This window comes from Simochromis diagramma, unplaced genomic scaffold (genome assembly GCF_900408965.1).
Source record: "Simochromis diagramma unplaced genomic scaffold, fSimDia1.1 OVJJ01000753.1, whole genome shotgun sequence".
NCBI lineage: Eukaryota > Metazoa > Chordata > Actinopteri > Cichliformes > Cichlidae > Simochromis > Simochromis diagramma.
Window position 1 is genome coordinate 16,253,142 of NW_024387523.1, and position 13,911 is coordinate 16,267,052.

General features: G+C 41.7%; 1 protein-coding gene across 7 annotated transcripts in view; it reads left to right on the forward strand.

Annotated features, from left to right (window-relative positions):
* Positions 1-942: 942 nt before the first annotated feature.
* The window catches only part of col16a1 (collagen, type XVI, alpha 1), a 78,153-nt gene continuing 65,184 nt past the window's right edge, over positions 943-13,911 (forward strand). For 6 of the 7 annotated variants that reach the window (XM_040020294.1, XM_040020298.1, XM_040020300.1 and 3 more), the window contains exons 1-2: positions 944-1,178; positions 7,017-7,140. In XM_040020294.1, coding sequence (XP_039876228.1) covers positions 7,065-7,140 — 76 coding nt within the window. In that variant the 5' untranslated portion in view covers positions 944-1,178; positions 7,017-7,064. Of the gene's footprint in view, positions 1,179-7,016; positions 7,141-13,911 lie in introns of all 7 variants that reach the window. The other variant, XM_040020296.1, reaches the window with a different exon arrangement.

Genomic DNA, 13,911 nt, shown 5'->3' on the forward strand with positions numbered 1-13,911 from the left:
ACAGAAGTGAAACAATTTGAGTGGACGGATGCTACTTAGAGAGTTTTCACATTTTCCTTTATTGTGTTTTTTTAAACTAGGGGTAAAAGCTAATGAGAGAGTTAAAGATAACTACTCAGTAGAGATGTTGACCTCTCAACAGAGGACAGAAATAAATATCTTGTAGATGTGAGCACAGTCCTCTACCTATTCTTCCATACCATCTGAAGGGAGGCACGCATAAATCAAAAGACAAAGTGATATTTATTCACCTCCTGAACTATTTACTTATTGACAATAAAGGTGGAATTTATGTGGCTGTTAGGACTGGTGTTTCTGGATGGTCAGGGGCTCCAACCGAGGCCACTTTATGGATTGGATGCAATAAAAGCGAGTGATAAAACAATATGGAAGCTGTGGATGTGGCCTTCAATCATAAGTAAGTATGATAAGTAAGTTCATTAATTTTAATGGAGTAAATTCCTCTCCATAATGCACCAACCAGGAGAGCCTAATCTGTATTTCTTTTCCTAATACAGTGCTTTAACCCAGGCAGAATAGAAGGAAGTCTGTTTTTCTGGTATGTAATGAATCAAATAGTAAGAGGTGAGGGGGAGATGGAGGTAAGATGATGGGGGTAGAGGGTAAAGAGAGGGTAGAGAGGCCTGGAACAGCTTGCCAAAAAGATTAGAGAGATGCCCAGGGCTTATTTTCCAGCCTTGTGGACAAGTTGATGTTACCACATGTTTGAGAGAGATCTCCCAAAGAGAGAGGGAGAGAGCAGGGAGAAAGAGGAGAGGAGAGGTAAAGGGGGGGTGTTGGAGGGAGACTGGAAGAGAGACAGGCTGGAGGAATAGACAGAGACCAAGGGGAGGAAAAAAGTAATAAGAAACCGAGAGACAGACAACAGAGAGAGCAAAGAGGAGGCGAGAGAGGGAGAAAGACACTTGGGATCAGCAGAGAGGGGAGGGGAAAAAAAGTTGGACACGGCTAATCTTGCTGTAACTTTTTTTCCCTCTTTCCTTTCTCTGTGAAAGAAGACTCAAGGAAAAAAAAGGCAAGGGGACAAAAACTAGGCTGGATTACATTTGTCTGCATTTGCATCGCCCTGAAGGATTCCCAAGCCGGACCTTGGATCTATACACGCACAACAGCGGATTAATGTGGTCGCAAACTTGTGGATTTATCAGAAATTGAAGGTAAGGATTTTACATGCTCTCTGTCGTTTTAACTTTTCGTTTAAAAAGCGATGCTTTTTTTTTTTTTTTTTTTTGCCACATCCGCCGGAGATCTAAAGACAAGTTAGTGAAGTGCAGCGGAACTTTAGTGATGGAAGTGTTGTAGCAGCAAAGACTGCTTACAGTGGGCAACGTCACATGGGGATACCATACTGCGGGGTGTACCACACACCAACAATCTGGGATACTGAGCAAAAGTACTCTAAAGTTGCTTTCTCTCAGCGGAGATCATTAAAGTTGTATGTTCTCGGCCGCTCTGACTCGTGTAGTTGTAGTAAGCTAGTATTCCGTTATTGGATTTTGCAAGAAAACGACTAGCTCCTGGCAAAAGTGATGCTGATTTTTCCTTCACATCTAATAAGCCAGGCATGGGCACAGAACGGCTGAGGTGTTGCTGTTTTGTTTGGATGGCATCCAACCCCCTGTGGCATGGAAAAGCCTCCTAAGTACACTGGGGTTTTTTCCCCACTACATGCATATCATTCGAAAAAAAGTAATCAGCTTTGGAATGATCTCGGATCGGTCTCTAAAACTTATTTTCACTTCTTGGGAAAGAAAATGAACGGCAGAGGAGTGGGGGCTTGAATACCGCAGTAACATCTGCTTTCCTAATTACTCAGCTATCCCCCATGTTTGCCGGATTTTGCATCCTGTCTGCACCCCACGACTCACATTAAAAAATAAATCCTCCTACTCTTTTTTTTGTTTTCACCCTCCTCCTTCAAAATGTGGAACATTTTCCACGCTTCCACGTTGTCCAAGTAGGATTCTGGTTTCATTTAAGGGTCATTTTAACTAAAAGAAACTTGCACATGTAAGCTTGGAAACCCTGGTATGTAACAGAACTCTCCTACCACCAGTAGTCTCCTCATAGCCCTGTTACAAATGTTACAAATCTATGCCCATGAAGTGTTGCTCACTTAACCTGCTGGAGGCTGTCTGTGCCATGCATAGCTGTAGGCCACAGGGCGGTATGTTCTCCCACGTATATCTTCCATACCAGCTTTTGTTGGGCCTACAGGAAATTGTATTATCCCCTTGACTCCTTGCTCATTCAGTTCAGCTGTGAAGTGAACATTAGGCGGAAATGTAAAGTCAAGCTGAAGAAAATCGGCAAGTCATCTGCTCTCTCCAGGCTGACTTCATCCACAACATAGGCTAGGAGCCAACCGGGTCATGTCATCAGATTAGGACTAACTTTGCTTCGTTGCGTTTGCAAAAGGGCCGTAGGTGTCCGTGGCATTGGAACTTCCAGGTAGCCCTGAGCAATCACAGGAAAGAGTTTTATGTATTTAGTGCTCAGTTCCTTTCCTGGTCTGATTCACACTAGCAAATATTCAAATAAAGCCCTTGAACACTGCCCAGAATGTAAGACTAGTAAAAACTTGCCTCAGTCTCTTTTCAGTGTTACACAGGTTTGGATATTACCTTCGCTAGTTTGAAGGTTTTTGCTTGGAGTCAGTTGATATTTGGAGTGTTAAGCCCTCGGGGCCCACTTCAGCTACTTTTATTTAAAGTTAAAACAAGTTTGTGAGAAGGTCAAAACTTTCAGATACAGAGTGTGCACGTTCATGTCTTCAAAGCAAAATGCATGTTGGGAAACAGCATGTTGACCGACGTCTACATCCAGCAGTAGTGTAACTAGTATTGTTTGAACCTATGAGTGTACTTAGAACTGCATTCAGGTCAGAAACATTGAGAGAAATGTAAACTTTACTTAGAGGGTGAATCACCTTCAGCATAAGGTTCAAATTTGTGGTTTGGAGTCTCAAAAACCACCAGATGGATTTCCATGACTGATCCATGACTGGCCTGATCTACACACTCATGTTCCCCTCAGAAGTAACTTATTGTAAACTGCGAACCCTCTGATCCATCTGACCATAAATGACCATTATAGGGTCCAAGTTAAAGTTTTCCTGTTGTGTATTTCTACTTGCATGCATTTGTGTTTAGTTCTAAATCTCACTGGTACACGCTAAATGAAGATATTGAATGTAGTAAGCATCAATATTTAAATCAGCATTTTAGCATAACATCTGTATTACAGCTATGCAGAACTGCTATAGACGCTCTAGGCAAGTAGACTCCAGTTTTTTTTCAGCCATGCATTCTCTGGAGGAATGCAGGGCTCACAGCAGCCCAACAATTATTTTAGTTTTCTCACAATAAGAATTGACCAACCTTACTCACACTAACAATTAGCAGAGCTGATTTTGAAGCACCTCGTAAACAGAAATTGAGTTTGTGATTGTGTTGTTGAACGGTAGCTTCTGGAGCATGGTGTTAAATGGCTTGAGTCACTGTGTGTGTGCTCATCTGCATAAATGAGCCTCTGTTGACTTCCTATTCAGTATGTCTGTCCACTCTGTATGGCAGCCCCTTTCGCCTTCTGTAGAACACATGTTGTACTTTACACGAATGCACACAGGCGGGCTACCTGACCGATAAGGCAGGGCTTCTGTTTGATGGCTGAATTCCATGTACAGCCTCTTCTCAGAGAGAACTTCCCTTGAGGATTTTGAGCCAGGGTGACAAACTGGCGGCCAATCAGGAAGTTGCTTTCACAACTCAGCAGCAATACCGCTCTTGGATTGTGTTTTCTTGTGTGATAGCCTAGAGTAGATTGGAAGCAGACTAGATTGTAAACTGCCCCTATCAGTCTTCTTGCTTCTGGATGCTGTGAGAGACAGCTGGAAAAGCAATGAACCCTCAGATAGTGAATGACAGACACATTTACACCGGGTTCTTCAATCTAAACAGATGCAAACTATTCTAAACAGTGGGCTGTTGGATCACTGTTATTTAATCATCCATGTCTGGGTGGCTAATAAGCAATAAAAGCAATTCTCTTGTCAGGCCATAAAGTGGACATGTTTCATTTAACTCTGTCAGAATGTGTTCCTCTAAACAGGCTTGTGCTAGAGATGTTGTTCCATCTGTAAACAGTGGCAATTGTGATGAAATGCAGGACAGTGAAAATTGCTAAGCCCTGAGCACAAGAGCCTCGGTTATTATGTGAGACTGTGTCAATGGCTCATTCTGTATGTGTATTCAAATCCATAAAAAGTACTGGTACTACTGGGCTGGGCTGTGATTGTGGATGCTGGTCATTACTTCTGTCTGTCACTCCTTGTCTTTCAGCTTTTAGAGCTATAACAGTAAGACATCTGCTCCTGTTTTCCTTCCTGTGTCTTATCCATAACCAGTGACCCAATCACTCACAGGCCTGCTCACCGAGTCATGGCCGGGCCTGCGGCAAGCCCAGTGGCATAACCCCATCCTGGCTTTACTGTATCTGTTATTGCAAGCTATGAATGCAGTGCAGAGACAGAAATGGAAAGAGACACATCCATAGCAACTTATATCAGGAAACCTATTAAACTGTTTTGGATTATGGCCAGATAATAATAGCAATGAGCTGTAACTTTTCCCCCAGCTTGTGTTCTGTGGACTGTGATGCATTATGCATTATGTACTGTGTGAACTTTCTTATTATTGTGATCATGTGGCATGAAGCCTATAATAATGGCTGTAGCTTCAGACTGCTCAAACATAGCTGTCTAAGGCTTTGATTAACTTCCCACCCATCCGGCTGCAGGAGAAAACACGTTTTTTAACGTATTCTTCTTGTCGTACTAACTAGATAGTTTCACCTTAATAGTACTCATGCTGGCAACAGTAGTGCCGACAGATCATTTGTGGCTTAGCATGATTGTGCAGGATCTTGCAAAGACCTTGGTTCTTAAATAAACCGGTAACCTAAAATAAAAAATATGGAAGAAAAAGCAACCACACCTGTGCTGTCTCAGGGTACTTGAATTTGTAATATTTCATGCATAATAGTGTTCCTATCATCATGGCTAAATGAATTGCTCCAGGGGTACAATGGTGTACGCAGAATGGGCCAAAAAGTAAAGAGCAAATTGTGTTCACTCTTACCGTCTTGACTACTAAACTATTTTTAGTCAACAAAACCATCATATGATATCACTATTAATGATGACGTCAGTGCTAGCTTAGCAAGCTAACAGCAGCAGCAGTTTAAAAAAAGAATTACAGGAAATACATTATGTTAATTTATTATGATATTGTTTGGTATTTATGTGCCTAATAGTGCCATCGTCCCTGCTGAAAAATGTAGTATTATGTGGGACCAAATTTAATATAACGTAGGTTACGATAGTTACGAAAATGGAGCAGCTAGCATGACATCGAAGTCTAATATTTCAAACATCGTCTTTTTCTTACTACACTGATTGTAGCGTATGTATTCTCAACAATAGTTAGCAATTTTTAACATATATATGTTTTTTAAAAGCATTTCTTACAAATCAAAATCTTTGGGATTTTTGTATTCGTTATTCCCAAAACAATGTTAGGTTCCCTGTTTGTTTTGCATGTTTTGTTCAGCTTACATTACCTGTGCATCACCTAACGTTCACCAAAATTAGTATCTGCAGCAGAATTTTGTTTGACTCACTAATTAATATGAAATAAAGAAAAAGCACCACAGGCCTGGCAACACCCCTGTAGGCTATAGTTGACACTGTTCTTATTCTTAGTTCAAAGTTTACAGTGTTTAATGTAGCTAACCTGTCAAAATTTCTTCGCAGTACACTGTGCATACAAGCACATTGTGTACATATTATGGTACATGAAAATATACGAAGTGAAGTATTTGAACTGAGCCACACTACTTAAGTCAACGGCTCCCAAAGTGGACTGCATACTTCAAATGAAAGTCTGGGGCAGGTCAGGCTGTCTCTGTTTCTCCAGAACATAATTTGAAGCACCGTCCTCCACCATATTGTCTTTTAACAGCTTGCTACAGAAGTCAGGTCAAGCTGGATAGTATTCACACGCCACATTGTGTAGCCCCAGGGGAGTGTGGGGGTCATTTCTCCTGGCAGACAGCACAGGTGTGTGTTCAGAGATACAGTCTGCCTGCCTGCCTGCCTTGAGGGCCCTGCTGAACCTGTAAACACTACAGAATTATGGGGTCCTAGCACATGCCGAGGGCAAGTCCAGGTCAGCTGGGATGTGTTTACGCTGGTTATATGCAAGTGGGCAGGATTAGCATGTTTATGCACGTACATTCTTGTGTGCGTTTATAAATGAGCTAATGTAGTAAGGGAGAGAGACTGCGCAGCCAAGATATAATGATTATTTCTACGTGGCGTGCATTTTAATCTATGCATGCCTTTGTGTGTGTGTCTGTGTGCCTGTTGTTTGGCCACGTGGAAGCATCTGGTACAGCAGAACAATGGCTCCAGTGGAATAGTCTCCAGATGTGTTTGTGTGTTTTGGCCCCTCTGTCTGTTTGACTCTAGACCAACCGTCCTGCATGTAAATCATTTTGCTTTCATGTGCATCTTTTGCTTTGTTGTCTTGCATTTGCTGCTTTGTTTGCGTCAATAAGCGCATGTGCTCATGGTCAAATGTGGCTAAATATATATATATTTATATTCACATGTATGTGTCAGAGTGTGTGTAGCAGCTGCCCAGTCAAAGGCCAACCAGATGGACAGGATAATGACTATGATCAGACTTTATAGAGTTACACAACTTAATGAGGACCATTCTGGTTAATTCATATGCCACTAACAAAGCCCGCATCATACTACATAATTAACACATCAACTGTGACTGACTCATAAATATACATCAACGTCTATTTAGGAGTCAAGCATAATGCACAGCTGTCGGCAGAGTAAGCAAACTGGGTGGCATGTTGACAGAATGAAGGAGGGATTTGACTTTTTTGACTTTCCCTTTTTCTCTGTGTTTATCCATCAGCTGGTAGCTGGAGTGAGGTGAGGTGGTGTTTTTTGGAGGAGTGAAACCATGTGGCTTCTCTGCTCCTCTCTGGCTCTGCTGGCCATCAGCTTTGGATCGTGTGACCCTCTGGTGTCCGAACAAGGTGAGTCAAGCCTTTCCAGACGATGTAAACCCTAGTTATTTATTTGCATAGGTAATGAAATGTAAAATTTTGAACAATGTTTTGTTTAACAAAAGGAATAATCTGATTTTAAAAAAACAAAACAATAATAATAAGAAGAAAAATATCTAAAACAGGAGTGCGCCCTCTTGTGGCTGTGCATAAAAAAGCATGGACACTGTAAATCTAAGAAACAAACTGCTGTCTTATTTATGCTAACCTAAACCCTTTTTGTAATGATTTCTGCCTATTGTGCTTGACTCTAATGATGTTTCTCCTGTCTCTTCGTTTCTTTTCAAATGAGCTTTTATGATTATAATTTAGTCTGCATATTAATTAAATTATTTTCATAATTTTCAGTCGGTTTTTCATTGATGCTAACAGGTTTGCTAATAGCTAATATCGGCAGATAATATCGACCTGCCGATACATCAGTCAGGCTCTAATCATCAGGGATGATGAGATATTGTTGGGTAATGATTCACGGTTTGCTTAAATAAAAGTGGTTAGATAAAAGCTTACCCGTTACCTAAATAAATATTAAGCTAGTAAGTAAGCTTGCTGCTTTTGCAAAGCTAAATTAAACTAACAAGATACTAGCTTTAGGCTCAGCTTGCATGGACAGAATGTCCCATTGAGCTCTAAGCAAAACAGTAAACGAGTGCACTGGAGAGTTTATTTTTCCAAATGGGTACTGACTGTACAAAAAGACAAGCAAGTGCATATCCTTTGTGGAGCTCTTTTTGTATCCTTCTTATTTATTAAGTTTTCCTGTTGTACAAGCTGTGAACAAAATGCTACTGAATATTAAAGGTCACAAAAAGGAACATGTTGCCCTCAAACTCTTTCTTTTTCTAGCAGTTCATTTAAATGTTAAAATGACAGTGAAGTTGCAAAGATGTGCCTTTATTGCCTAAAGCAAAAGTTCTAAACAGGATGTGTATCCTCTGACACGTGTCTGTCTGTGTGGGTATGTGCCCTGTAAGTATGAAGGCCCCAAGGCAACAAAGAAAAGAGCGTAATTACACCCTGCGTGTGCAACGCTGGTGGCTTTTGGTAGCTGCGTGGTCAGGCTGTGGCAAAGAGGCGTGTGTGTTTACCATGTGCGGTTTTGTTCCTCTTTATGATCCGTCAGTCATTTGAGGTTGTGTAGTTGTATAGAAGAAACATGTCTGCATGCATGATGAAACGCTAGCTTGACTGTTTGTCGGTGTCGGGGAGAACATGCATGTGTTACCATGAGTATAAAGTGTGCGAGAAGGACACAGAAACCCCAGAAAACAAGCAAGAGTGAAGAAATGTATTTTCTCCTTTTCTTTCTTTCTTTATTTTGCTTTCAACTGCCTTGCTTCCTCATCGCACTGCCAGTATTTTCTCGGGGCCGGATCTGTGATATCACTTGGGGGGCCGAGCAATCCTCCATAGTTGGCTGAGCTCTGAAGGGAACTTTGTGGAGGAGTGGGACCCCCTTGGGAGGCCCTAGTCGGAGCATTTTAGATGAGACTGAGTCAGCTCGCAGTTCCCCTGAGTCCTTCCCTCCAGTGGTTGAAAGAAAGTGCTTTTTCAAGTGCAGCAATAATACTTAGTCCCAGCAAGCGTCACATATGCACACACACAATTCCTCCGTGTCGTCCAAATCACTGCTTGCTGGTAATTTCCTGACATTGCAGCAGGAAAGCAGATTTAAGTAAAACTAGTGTTGAAGAGTCAAGCTGGAGTACTAGAGTCTAACCAGCTGTCTAGTCCACATAGTTAAAGTCAAAATGCTGACATTCTTCACCATAAAGTATTGACAGTATCCAGTCTGAAGCACATGAGTTATGTATGGATGGTTGTAGCTCCCTCTGTCTGTACCTGCATTGTGCTTTCTTGCTTGTGCCATGCCTACTTGCCGTGTTTTTAATTGCTGCCTTTATCTCGTTTCCCTCCTTTGTGATTTTTACTGTGTTGGGACTATTTTGCTGGTTTACTGTAGGTCCTTAAAATCAGTGCTGAGATATTCTGAGTGGTCCCCTATATCCTGTGATGCAAACTAATTTTTAGCACATAAATGTGAATGTGAACTGTATGCTTTGCACATTCAACAGATACTGGACACATAAGGAGGATTTTAAACAGATGTGTTAGACACTGCACCATCATTAAAGCACCACATTAGGGAGTATCCATTGCTGATCACCTTATAAAATCGAGCCTGTTTGTGCATCCAGTGAACTTGAAGTTTCAAAGGGTCATTCAGAATGTGACTGCTGGCCTAGTTTGTAGTTCGAGCCCTGATTGTTTAACTGTGTTCTGCAAGGGGGAGTTAAGAAAGCAGTGGGATACTGGATTGCGTTCAAGCACTGAACAATGGATATGATCATAATAGTCATTATTTATCTTTCACACTTCTTTACGCGCATGCACGTACAGGATGCCAAACGTTATTTAATCCGAATTGTCTGCGTTTATTGCTGTGCAGAGCTTGTAAATCTGCGTCATGATTCAGTTTATATCTGTGTGTGTGTGTACTTGTGAGAGCATATGAAGTTGAGCCAGAGGCCTACAAGGGGAAAATGAGTGAGCTCATCTCCCTGCAGTGCTGTGTTTTAAGTCTTTCCACTCCTCTGTACTGCAATTTTATCTCTGGAAAATAACCAGGAATGCTCTCTATCGTCTGGCTCGTTTGCCCGACAGGGCAAGTAAGACACACATCGTCTCCCTCTGTCATCGTTTGTTATATATTTTTTTTTTATTACCACCATCATTTAGCTCTTTCCTTACAGGTTTACCTTACATTTATTGTGTTAGACTACCAAATGCATCACCCAGTATGTCTCTTTGCTTCCTATATGTTCCATGTCTTTAATCGAGTGAGGAAGTGGAAGACTACCTCTGAGCCTGACTTTCTGCTGATCAGCAGCCTGGTCCAATTATCTTGCAATGCCACATTGTAAGGCACATTCAATAAGCACCACGCGATCTCTTATTCCAAACCACACAGCACATACTCTTGACACTGTGAGCAGACTTGTGACCTCCTTCCTCTGAAGAAAGTACTCTGCCAAGTCTCTGCTGCTCAGAAGACAAAACTAAAACACAGGCCTGACCACAATGAGGCACTGGTAGATAAGGCCACTGCTACTTTAACCTTTGAAAGTTTGTTAAATATCACACACAATGCAAAAAAAAAAAGGTCAAATGCAACTTATTTTTACTGAAATATAATAGCAGGTCAGCGAAAGTCGAGTGAATAACTATGTACTTACGCATAGTTCCGTGTCATAATGAATGCCTCAAGGGTATGAGCCTAAACTTGCGTTTGAATTTTCTCACTGTCTGTATATTTGGAACATTAAATCATCCAGGTGTGATCCTTGCCTGACACGTTTGTACATTTTAAGCCTCCAAGCTAAATGTAAGCATGTATACATAAAAACATAGAGTTTTACCTCACTAAAGACCTTTACATGTCTTGAATTTTTATCTTTGGCAATGCGGAGACCTGAGGGGAACACGCTTAGCAGTGTGCTCTGTGACTGCCTGTGTAGTATCATTACCTGCTTTGGCAAGGCTCAAACACAACCCATCAAAGAGGAAGTGAACCCAGCCAAGACCATCCAATCTCTTTAAGACTACATGCAGCTACTAGCAGGATCCTGGAGTGGCAGTCATACTTTGTGCTAATTAGCTTGTCAACAAGCAAATGCTTTCATTTGATCACAGCTTGAGAAGAAATGGGGTTCAAGTTCCGTAGTGGGTCCACTGCCAAATTGCCTGAGTATGCTACAGTCCACTAAAAAATCATCGATCCTTTGAGTTATGTGGAAGTAGTTTGTTTCTTCCTTGAGTGAAAATACAGATCAAAGAGTTTAAAAAGTATGCACAGCATTTATAGCAATAATGTTTAACTAGTTACCTCAAAATAACAGAATTCATTCCCACTCCTCATCCTTTTATCTGGAATACTGAATTTATTATTAGAGAGCTATCCATAAATTAGCCTATCCATTAGCCTAATAATGCCTCACTAGTAAATCAAAGAATTTCTGTATGTGTGTCTAACCGGTGATTTGATCTACTTGTTTAGGACCTATAGGGCAAGGTAGTGTTGCCAACTTAGCGACTTTGTCGCTATATTTAGCGAGTTTTCAGACCCCCTTAGCGACTTTTTTTTTCTAAAAAGCGACTAGCGACAAATCTGGCGACTTTTTCTGGTGTTATTGGAGACTCATTTATGACGACTTTTTGACTTGAAAACGCGTATCGCTCTTACACTCAACAAGCAGCGGGTGCTGCCGTGGGCACCTCGCTCGTGCAAAAGCGGGCGGAGGATAGTCCTCCCCCAGCTGCTATCAGGGCAGGAGATGTTCCCATCTATGCGTCCAAACTGCAAATGAATCGCACATGAGCAAAGCCGCTACTCCCATACTGACTGTAACGCAGTCAGTTCTTCTTTTACTGTTATGTTGTTGTGGGTCACAAGGTTTAAAACTACTTATAAACACACACACACACACACACACAAAGTAACTCCACCAGAGTGCCTATTTCGAGTCACTTTTGCCGGTCTAACCCGGATAAAGGAGTAGGGTTGGAATTGTGGCATTAAAAAAACAATAATTCCTAAAATAAATTTAATTTGTAGTTCTAAATAAATTCTAAATGCATTTAGGACGTTGTTAGCTCACTTTATGTCTCTTCCACGATGTTATTTTTCTCTCCTACAACGTAGGTTACAATTACATTACCATAACCAATTATGCAAATTAGGCGATGACGTCATTTAGCGACTACTAGCGACTTTTAGGACAGCCAATAGCGATTTTCCTTACTGAGGATTTAGGAACACTGGGTTGAGGTTGCGTTGTGTCACTATTGCTAATAAGAACGGACACTCTCCTAGCTGTGAGTCATGCGAAAAGCCTCTCCCAGTGTATGTGTTCTGGAAAGGGTGTTACATTCTCTTTGCTGAAAGCTTTTTAAAGCACTGAACTGTTTATAGAGTCTGTTAACTTTAGCGGCCTTGGCTGTTATTAGTGTAATGCTAGAATTGTTAGCATGTTAAAGCTTCAAGTTAGCAAGTTAGGAGGCGACCGTGGCTCAGGGGGGTTGGGAAGTGCACATCTGTAACCGGAAGGTCGCCGGTTCGATCCCCGGGCTCTCTGTCCTGGTCGTCGTGTACTTGGGCAAGACACTTTACCCTACCGCCTGCTGGTGTTGGCCAGAGGGGCCGATGGCGCGATATGGCAGCCTCGCTTCTGTCAGTCTGCCCCAGGGCAGCTGTGGCTACAACTGTAGCTTGCCTCCACCAGTGTGTGAATGTGAGAGTGAACGAATAGTGGCATTGTAAAGCGCTTTGGGTGCCTTGAAAAGCGCTATATAAATCCAATCCATGATTATTATTAAAAATCTTTACATTGTGCAATCAGGACACAGCTAGCACAATTTAGTGCTGCCAATAGCAGAGAGGAAGATAACTCATTTGCTCTGCAGTGACTTTGAATTATGTAAGGACTCAGTCACACAGGCCTAGAAACTGGTTGTCAACTTCCAGTATAACGATATGGACCACTAGCATACTATATTGGCCCTGTGCACGAGAAAATGCTAACTTCCTGGTTTGAGACCGGATGTGGGGTTGTACATTTCCGGTAGCTTTACTTTGTGGTCAATCGCTACTGCGAAGATGTACTCCAAAATCATGTCCAAAACTCGAAAACGGAAAGATCGCGTTAAGTTACAAAGAGCAGAAGGTGAGAACACTCACCACTGTTGTGTCACAAAAAATCTAATGATCAGTTTTGACGTTTAAAGAGTTTAGATCGATCAGTTGTTTACATCACTCAACACAAGCAGAACTGCATCACTGCAGCAGAAGACACATCGTCCACATTCAGAAGCACATCTCTGTATAGTGACTGGTCTTATGATTTAAACAGGCAAATGTTCAGCATTCAAACTACAGGTGAACAATAGTCAAACCAGATGTTTCCCCCGTTAAGTCGATATCAGCTAGTCAAGTACACACCTACACAGCATGTTAACAAACCGTGAAAAAAGCCACACAAAAAATGAATGATTGCTGGTAAGGGTTTCTATACATTAGTATTTACGAAGGGTATGTTGTGACTTACCTTCAAAATTACAGCGGTCCCTCACTATAACACGGTTCACCTTTCACCTCGCTGTTTCGCAGATTTTTTAGTGCAAGTTTGCATGCTTTTTTTACATCACATTGTGTCCTGCGTCCTGATCGCTGCAGACGATCTCCTCCGTGACGTCTCTCCTGTACAGTACAGAATCGCTGCATCGATCGCTAGCAGTGTGACTCTGAAGTGCAGTGCTGTATGCCCACGATGTCCACGAAACGTTTTGCACCGTCCAAAAATAAAATTGGCTACTTGATTTCACCTATCGCTGGTTATTTATAGAACATAACACCCGCGATAAACGAGGGACAGCTGAGAAATCTAACATTTGAATCCCTTTTCTCTTTTGCTCTGAGGTGCGGGGAAAAATATCGACAAGTCGATGAACATCATTTACAGATATATTGGGTAAATGCCCAAGACATCTATAGAAATGTAAATCGCCGCTTGATTCATTCATTTGCTTAACTTGTTTTGGACCGTAAACAGGGCGTGAATAGGACACCAGAAACAAAGCTCCCCACAGGAGTTTCCGCACCGGAAGTAGCATATGCTAATGTGCACATAGTCAATTCGCAGTATAGTGAAATGTCGATAATTCAGAAACCTGTCACTATAGTTG